The sequence below is a fragment of the Papilio polytes genome, unplaced genomic scaffold (genome assembly GCF_000836215.1).
Source record: "Papilio polytes unplaced genomic scaffold, Ppol_1.0 DF822289.1, whole genome shotgun sequence".
NCBI classification, from domain to species: Eukaryota; Metazoa; Arthropoda; class Insecta; order Lepidoptera; family Papilionidae; genus Papilio; species Papilio polytes.
In genome coordinates this window covers 3,538,688-3,547,290 of record NW_013526915.1, presented here as the reverse complement: position 1 = coordinate 3,547,290, position 8,603 = coordinate 3,538,688, and the positions used below count along the sequence as shown (strand labels likewise).

Genomic DNA, 8,603 nt, shown 5'->3' with positions numbered 1-8,603 from the left:
GTGGTATATAGTGGATAGCCTATGTGTTCTTCCAGACTATCCTCTACATCTACATAAAATTTCATCGAAATCCGTTCAGCCATTTAGGCTACAAACACTAACAAACATACATCCATCCATGTAACCAATAACAAAGCATTTATAATATAAATAATATTAGTATGATTTACTCATCGCATCATACCACAGCACTAATCACATAGAATCCTAATGTTTCAAGCAGTCAAGAGTACTCTTAAGAATATTTTCACTAAAAATGTACTTCGACTGCTTGTAACTTGTTCGTTTACGGCTGTAACCAAATTTTAATCTGAATATATTGACAAAAAATTATAATGTTTTTCTCTATTACTATTGTGCACAATTTAAAACATATGAGTAGTATTAAGGAAAATATTTAATTAACATGTCATTTTTCTTAAAATAAAATTCTCTACCTTTGCCTCTAAAATTTTGTTCAAATCCTGGATATACTTCTTGTTAGTTAAAGAATTTCCATTAGTTGGTGACAGTTTCAAAAGACAATTAAATAGATATTCAATTGCATATAATAAACGTTTTTCAAGATCATAAAACGAAAGTCAACGAAGTGTCGTAGACGCTGCAATCTCAGTGAAAGCCATTAAGAGTTTGCGTTATACAAATTCTTTGAAGTTCCATTTATTGCTCCTTCGGAACTTTGTAGCCGCTGCACTCGCCGCTACCTCACTTTCTATTTAACTATTATTTAATGCTATATTAGTATTTTTTAATTCTCGTAAATGCTATCGCGGTGTGGTATTATGTTTTTTTAAAATAAAAAAGTCGAATTGGGCTTTCGTAGTCTTTACAAACATATCTTGTCGGTGTCATTTTATCAAATAAGATTTAAAGAGGTTTAGAGTAAGATATAGTTAAATAATTATGAGGTAAGTAACATCTTATTTCACTATTGCTTTTCAGACATCACCATCATCACAAAAGAAAGCATGCCCATCATTATTTCACTTAAATCAGCCAAAAGCACTTACTAATAAATTAATTCTAATTATTTATTTATTTAAATCTAGTTGATAAATTGTAATTTTAAATAATAAATTATTAATTCAATTTTAAAGAGTTTTCTTTCAAAGAACACTTGATCCCAGTTGCTCCAGATGATTGACTCCCATTCTATCTTTTGCCCTAACAGAAAACGCCACAAATCATATTCCCAACAACGCCTTAATGCTTTCTCAACTGAGCACCTTACAAAGTTCAGCGGCCTCTTTCCTTCCGGCGGCAACCAGTGCCAGGAGATTAACCAGTCGTATAGCGAGCCCGACTCCTACATCGACCTCAACCACAGCACTTTGAAGGCCACCTGCCCGCACGGCATCGCGGCCGAGGAGTTCGGCAAGGCGCACCAGAAGTGCGTCAAAAACCAATTCGGTGAAAACTCCGACTTGTTCGGTCACAAGCACGAGAGAATGTGCATTAAGTACAACCAGCGACCTTTGCAGAAGAGGTGAGACTAAATACTAGTAGTACCGGAGTAACTAACTCAACGGGATTAGGGCTTCCTTTTAACTTACTATTTTAAACTATGGAGAAAAATTGATACTAGAATTCATTTCAAACAATATTTTCAAAGTAATTGCCTTGTCCTTTGACTTAGTTTTTATAACCATTTAATTATTTACTTGCAAATGGTTATTTTATTAACCAATTATTTTCTTTTTACAAACCACACTTTCCTTACTCTAACCAAGCAATACTGCTACATATAACACGTAAATATAGTCAAACTGCATTAAACTCACTAACATTTAAACATTAGCAAACTTACGATAAAAAAACAAATTGGTATTTGGAGTGAACTAAAAAAATCTTCTCTTTATGTGTAACATTAACTGAACAAAGAACAATCACTGACACACGAACACGTCCCGCACTAGGAAGGGGCAGGACACTTCGATAACGTCAGTGAATTCCAGCGGACAGGACTCGGGCATAGCGGAGGCCGGCCGCTGCGCCTGCGGACACTCCCCCACACACACGTCGGAGGAAAGCAGCGGGTCTGTAGCTAAAAGTCATATCTAAATTCACGTGAAGGTTAATGTTTTTAAAATCAGATGATTATTCTAATCTAGATGAACGATTAAACCTAACGGTATACGTAATTTGGTCAATTTAATCATGCTATTATTATAAATGCGAAAGTTTAGATGCATGGATGTTTGTTTGTAGCCAAAACGGCTGGCGGGTTTCGATGAAAGGTATAGATGTAGAGGATAGTCTGGAATAACATATAAGCTACTCACTTTTTTTAATTCCACGCAGACAAAGTCGCAGTCGAAAGCTAGTGTTGAATAAAACGTCAAACAAAACATATTTATATACCTTTTAGACGCTGTTCAAATGTTCAAAAGAAGCCTAATTATAATAATTCAGTTGCAGTTACGAGGATTCCTTGAAATCGAACCACAATCTGGAGCCGCATCCGAAATTGTATCGAACTGAACCTGAAACTCGTTTTCTTAGACGAGCTTCTTTCGGTCACCAACCACTGGACGTGCGGAGATTTAACACTCGAAGACAATCATTCTCTGAAAATATTCAAAGGCATTTCCCGCCATTCGAAAAGCTGGGAACCGGGGGCAGATTGACACGACAAATATCCACGCCAAATGTCAATGTATCGCAATCATATTTTATGGGAGGTAAAAAGAATTTGCGAAGAATAGAGGCAGTCAAAGAGCCAGTTGTTGATTACGATCAGAGTGAAGCGGAAGATCTTTTCGATACAAGACTGGGTAGAAGGTTAAGTGGTCAGAATCGTAAAAGGGCAAGTTTTATGGAGTTGAATGGTGAAACTGCGGTGTTTGTGGCGAGCCCCGCCGCCGCCGAGATCATGCGGCGGCAGGCCAGTGAACGACTCGTGTTCGCGAGACCTTTATAACAGAAAGGAATTGTACAGATTATGCTTTAATTTATCTTGATAGATTCTGAATGTGTTGAAGAGAGAATGATGGTTATAAAAGTTTTAATAGGGCATTTAAAGTCGAAAGATTTCAATTAATTATTGCTATACGAATTCAAACAGACTCAGTCTAATTATGAGGAACTGTACGTCATGAGTAAATAGAAGTCATTTAATGGACCTCAGCTCCAATGGTTTTTAAGTTGTTTTGAGCTTTTGTTTAAATTAATTCTTTTTGTAATTAATTATTTAAATTTTAAAATTAATTTCGAAATGTTACCACAATGTGTATGTTAAGTTATAAGTTAAGACTAATATATTGTATATTGTAAATAATGTATTGCCTTTGGAATAAAATTAGTCCAAAGAGAAACATTTTGTGTAGTGCTTATCTAAGTAAGTGCCATTTGGGATAGATCTTAATAGAGGATCTTTTAACATTAACCACCTTTTTAGGTTTAAATTGTGTAAAATATATTTATGTATAAAACGTTTTAAATGTAAGTCATTGTAAATAATATATGTATTTTTATAAGAAATAAACTGTGAAATTGTTATTATTTTTGTCTTTTTTTTTAAATAACAGCTTAAAACCACACCGTTCAATCCTACAGTAACACTGGACTACACCGGATGATTTTAATTAACAATTTGTTTATTAGTAAATAATAAAGTAGTTATAATAATTAGACATTATACATTCGAAATATAAAATGAAATAAGGCTCTTTTTAGTTTTCTTTAAATATTAATCTAGTAGGTAACCAACGAATGACATAAATCAGTACCGCTTCAAATCAAACTCATATTTTCCACAATTTCTATAGTAAATGTGAATCTCGACGTATCGACGTGATTAAATTTCCGCTTCAATAATCATGACGTCACATGCAGAATATAAAACAACCGTATTGACAACATACATATATCTTTGCTCGACTTGCTCAGCACAATATCACGATATGTCTCCACGTACGAAACTCAAAAACACGCAGCATTTTGATCAATGCCAACAATATAGCTCTCAGTTGAGTTATGTGACAGAATAAACAAAACCACTTCGATCCAGCTCTTAAAAAAAATATGTGGAGAAGGTTTTCTGGCCATTAATATTGTCCATTTCTTGTCTATTCTCCGATAAATATTAGAAGAAATACGATCTATGTTTAAACTGGTCATTGAACTTTGAACTTAACACTTGAAGCAAGTAACATTTTAGGCTTAAACTTAAGTGTTGAATGAACGATTTGGTTACAAGTTCCTAAACAACGCTAAACGTATCGTAATCTATACAGATTGTAGACTTACGAAATAACTATGTAAATCCGTAATTAAATACATGAGTCTCTAGACCTTAGATTCTTCACAGACATCTAATAAGTGTAAAATCAATGGAAGAAACCATTCGGAAATTAGGCAAATTTCTCTCGTTCAACTCTACAAAATAATAGATTTCTTATTGACTTAAATCCACATTTTAATTAACGAAAAAAGCTATCTAAAACTACGTGCAAATCGTGAAATTCCTGATTGTCGTCTACGAACCTTAATTGGAAACGAAGTACCTAAAATTATATTGAACGAGCCGCAAATTGAATCCGAATTATCCAACTCTATTCAGACAACGATTTCTTTGGTCCTTTTAATTTCCACGAGTAATTAGAAGGTAAGTTGAAAATGATTAATCCATGCCGTTAATACTGCAAAGGGTTTCATAAGCCGCTTGGGACTGGACATGTCTAGATGTGATTTGGTCAAAGCAAACCATTCAGTAAGACTGTAAGGTCAATGAACTCAATTCTATGGTTTCATTTTTTTATCCAGACGTACAATAAACAGAATTTCTTGATAATAGTGGACCCATAAGCATCCGAAGCACAGATGCGCAGTACAGGAGATGATGATGATGTTCAAAAGGTAAATCTACTTCTCTTTCCTATATGTTTCTCATAAAAATTATATAACTTGTAGAACACTATAATTATGCTTCAGACAATGTATGTATAATCCAAAATCAAAAAATCCTTAGCAACTAAGTACCCAAACATAACAAATCTCGCGGAGATGTAGCCTGAAAGTGGTTGTTGTCTCCCTGAGTCTATGATCGTAAACGGGTCCTTTTAAGATGGCGGTAAAAATTAATGGACGATAATACCGGACTCGGCCATTCATTTACTGAGCCTTTTTTGGGTTTACGACATTTTTACGAGAAGAAAAATACATAGGCGTATGTCGCCGAGGTGGAGGAAAGAGCAGGCAATCACTGTGTTTGATTTATTGCACACCTTCTAAAGGTGAATGTCGCCCTCATTTCCGGTCTTTAAAAAATGCATAGACGTATACGAATAATAAATGGATACGGTTGCCTTACTGACTTAGTTAAAGCAACATTCTTAGCGACATAATACACTTGTATTACACACAAGTATAGTGACAAGACAATCACTGGTTATATTGCGTTTTTATTATAAAACTTGTTAATAAACCTTACTAATAAACCTAGTAACATTAGAATTCACACTCAAATCTTTAACTAAAAAGTTAAAGAGCAGTACAAAAGTGCTTAGCTCTCCCTAGTCCGAATACAGCAGACTTAACCGCAAAACTAGAAGACGTCGACTATCCTATCGCCACCAGTATTGGCCGATAAATACAAAGATATATGCGAGTAAAACGCAACCTCTTATCCCTGGGTTTTTCAATCTAAACTTTTACAACACTCTTGCAAAGGGTTGAACGAACTTTGTACAACTGAAAAGTTAAGGCGCGGACACATTAAAGTGGTTAGATGAACAATGTAAACAATAAATGATGTGATAAATAATACACTACTAAGAACATCTTTTGCTAAAGATTTTTTTCTGGTAATAACTGTTTTATAGTTCTGACATGAAAATAATTTAAGTCGGCCTCAATTGAAGAACTTTCATCGCTGTAGTGGATGCCAAGCTTTATTTTGCAAACTTTGCCAAACAATTTAAGCATTAGTCAATTGAATAGCAGTTTTTCGTATGATAATAAAATTTCCGGCCCCGAAATGTCACTTATCTCCCTAATTGTGGAGTGAAATTTATTTTATGCGATTTTATCTTCATTAAAGTAAATTCAAGATGTAAAATTCTTTTATTTCAAGATAAATCTTTTAGTAGGGTTACAGTTAAAGTAGACGAAAATACATCGCAAATTTAAACATTTTAAATTACTAGATAATTATGAATCCAAATAACTAAAAAAAAATGGTACACTAAAGGCCGAATATTGAAACGACATTTAAACATGTGAAGATTTAATTGATGTTTAAATTCCATTAAAATAACGTCGTGTCAGATTGTAAGCGCTTACAAGTATTAAAGATTCTTTTAAGTATTCAGCCATGAGAGAAACAGAATATTACTTAAGTGGTATGAATTTACATGTAACTCATATTTTTCTTAAACAGCTGCCATTTTAAAGTATCCAGCGCAAAGAATGCTGACAGACGCTTGATATTCGATATTTTTATCGCAAATGTTATTTCAGTGTCTGCGTGGGCTAGTAACTTAAGTCTAACTTATAAACTGTCACATCTACTTATTGCTCAGCCATCTCATGCATTTTGTTAAATTCACGGAAACTTTTTTACTCCATAAAAACAGCATTTCCAATCCAACTTATAAACAAAAGATATTGCTAAGTTATTCTACCTCGGATGCTTTACTTGTGTTTCTAAAAAAAATCTATTTAGTGAAAATCGATCATATAACAATACCTTGCTTTCAAAGGGTCTAGGTAATGTTTGAAAATCAATAAAGATAACTTAATTCCAACTTAATCCAACATTAACATAATAGATTATTGAGACAATATCAGAGGGCATCTTAGAATACCACTTATTAAGTAAATAAGACGTTTTTACTCGTATTATCGTGCGTTACAGACATGTTAAGCACTTAATATAAAATGGGGGATTAAGTTAAGCCGTGTTACTCGTAAACTGGGCCTCGGCTAACCCTAATGGCTCACTTGTACTATCGCACCACACTTACTATAACTTAGGATTAAAACTGATTTATTGACTTGTGTTACACTGATACGATATTGTATTAATTACGAGTAGTAGGCTTTTTTGTTATAAAATCAAATCTTTACTGAAACATTTAAACATGCAACAGCGTCTTAAATCTTAATGTCATGCTTAAGCTCCAAATCTATACTAATATAATAAAGCGTAAACACACACTTCTTTGTTGCCTAAGATGTCAGCAATTACAGCATGTTTATGAATAGTTTTTTTTTATAAAAAACCGTACTACCCCTCACGCTTTAGGCTATATATTTTCACGCCATTAAACTTAGGGGGTAAATATTTTGGATAAAAACCCTAATGTGGGAAAGAGACCATAAGTTGCTGCCAACATCAAGGAAGCAAGATTGCCAAGATTTGTCATGTCATGTCATTTTGACATTTGCTATTGATAATTTGACAAATGTAAACAATAAAATAATTTTATGTTGATGAAATCACACGGGAACAGCTAGTTTAATTATAATATTGATATCTGTTAGATTACAAACGGCATTAACGAAGCGAATTATTTAAGAATCGTCTTAGTATTGACCCGTAACACTTATTAATGGACTGGTTATAATATATTTTAAAAATTAAAATAATCAAGAGACTTCTATAATTTAGTTTAATATAATACCAATAGTATTATTCCAAGGGCAATATGATACGTGATGATGTGAGAGTTTATTAAAATTTAAAGTTAAATAGAGTCCTCCGTACAGCTCCATGTGTTTAAATCCTTGTAACTGGCTGAAAATCACGTTTGCCGCAGCCTCGCGTGCGATATTCCGAGATTGTGTTAACTTGGGCTTCTATTGCTCAAATATCACCAGTTTTTAGTTCCAAATAAAATAAATTCACATATGTTTTATCTATACTAACATTAAAAAAGGAAAGATTTGTATTTTTAAATGTATTGAAATAACTAAAACTGCTGTGTCGATTTCAAAAATTCTTTTACTATTAAGAAGCTATGTTATCGCCCAGTAACAAACGAAGTCAATAGATAGTATGAACATATTTTTAGTGAAAGCCGAAGGTTACATTCGCTTCTTTCCAATTCCGTAACATTCACAGAAGACGCTGGTTGTAAGGGTTAGGGGAGCGGGAAGAAACCAACGTACTTATTCATGCCAACGACAACGTAAGATTGTACACGTTTATATTAGGATGCTAGTAAGAAAATTGTGGTGTTCCGTATACAATTAGATATTTATCAAGTTTAGGCTATTTTAATGGTAATTTATTCACTCGGACGAACCAGAACATATTTGTTTTTTTACCGCCTGATAGATATCAAAAAAATTATCACAACAATATTATATAACTACACTCAAACATAAGTTGTTAACGTTCTAAATAATCTGGACTATAATAAGCTACTTAATTCAGTAAAGAGTTACATATTTAAGATATGAACCAAGAATGCACGCTAGCGTCAATTTTACAAGGAAACAGGTATTTGAACGTCGAATAGTTGTGGTTCTCTAAAACTATCTCAAATAAAACGTCGCATTATGAACGATATACCTACCGGGGTCACTGACCCGCGCAGTTCGCAGGCTTGTGCACGTCCGCGAGATCCCGATACGACCTATGCCCTTGGTGATCTATG

At 33.7% G+C, this 8,603-nt stretch overlaps 2 protein-coding genes across 4 annotated transcripts in view; both read left to right on the top strand.

The window, feature by feature from the left end:
* LOC106106211 (cadherin-89D) overlaps window positions 1-598 on the top strand; it is a 35,576-nt gene extending 34,978 nt beyond the window's left edge. The window contains exon 20 of the mRNA XM_013286760.1: window positions 567-598. Coding sequence (XP_013142214.1) covers window positions 567-598 — 32 coding nt within the window. The remainder of the gene's footprint in view (window positions 1-566) is intronic.
* Window positions 599-872: 274 nt separating this feature from the next.
* LOC106106334 lies at window positions 873-3,259 on the top strand. 3 transcript variants are annotated; one of them, XM_013286911.1, is made up of 3 exons: window positions 873-1,486; window positions 1,956-2,036; window positions 2,413-3,259. In XM_013286911.1, exons 1-3 carry the CDS (start codon window positions 1,137-1,139, stop codon window positions 2,918-2,920), a joined length of 939 nt encoding a protein of 312 aa, XP_013142365.1. In that variant the 5' UTR covers window positions 873-1,136; the 3' UTR covers window positions 2,921-3,259. The 3 variants fall into 3 exon arrangements, with proteins under 3 accessions (XP_013142365.1, XP_013142364.1, XP_013142363.1); XM_013286910.1 differs by having other exon boundaries at window positions 1,917-2,036; window positions 2,419-3,259; XM_013286909.1 differs by having other exon boundaries at window positions 1,917-2,036.
* Window positions 3,260-8,603: the final 5,344 nt, after the last annotated feature.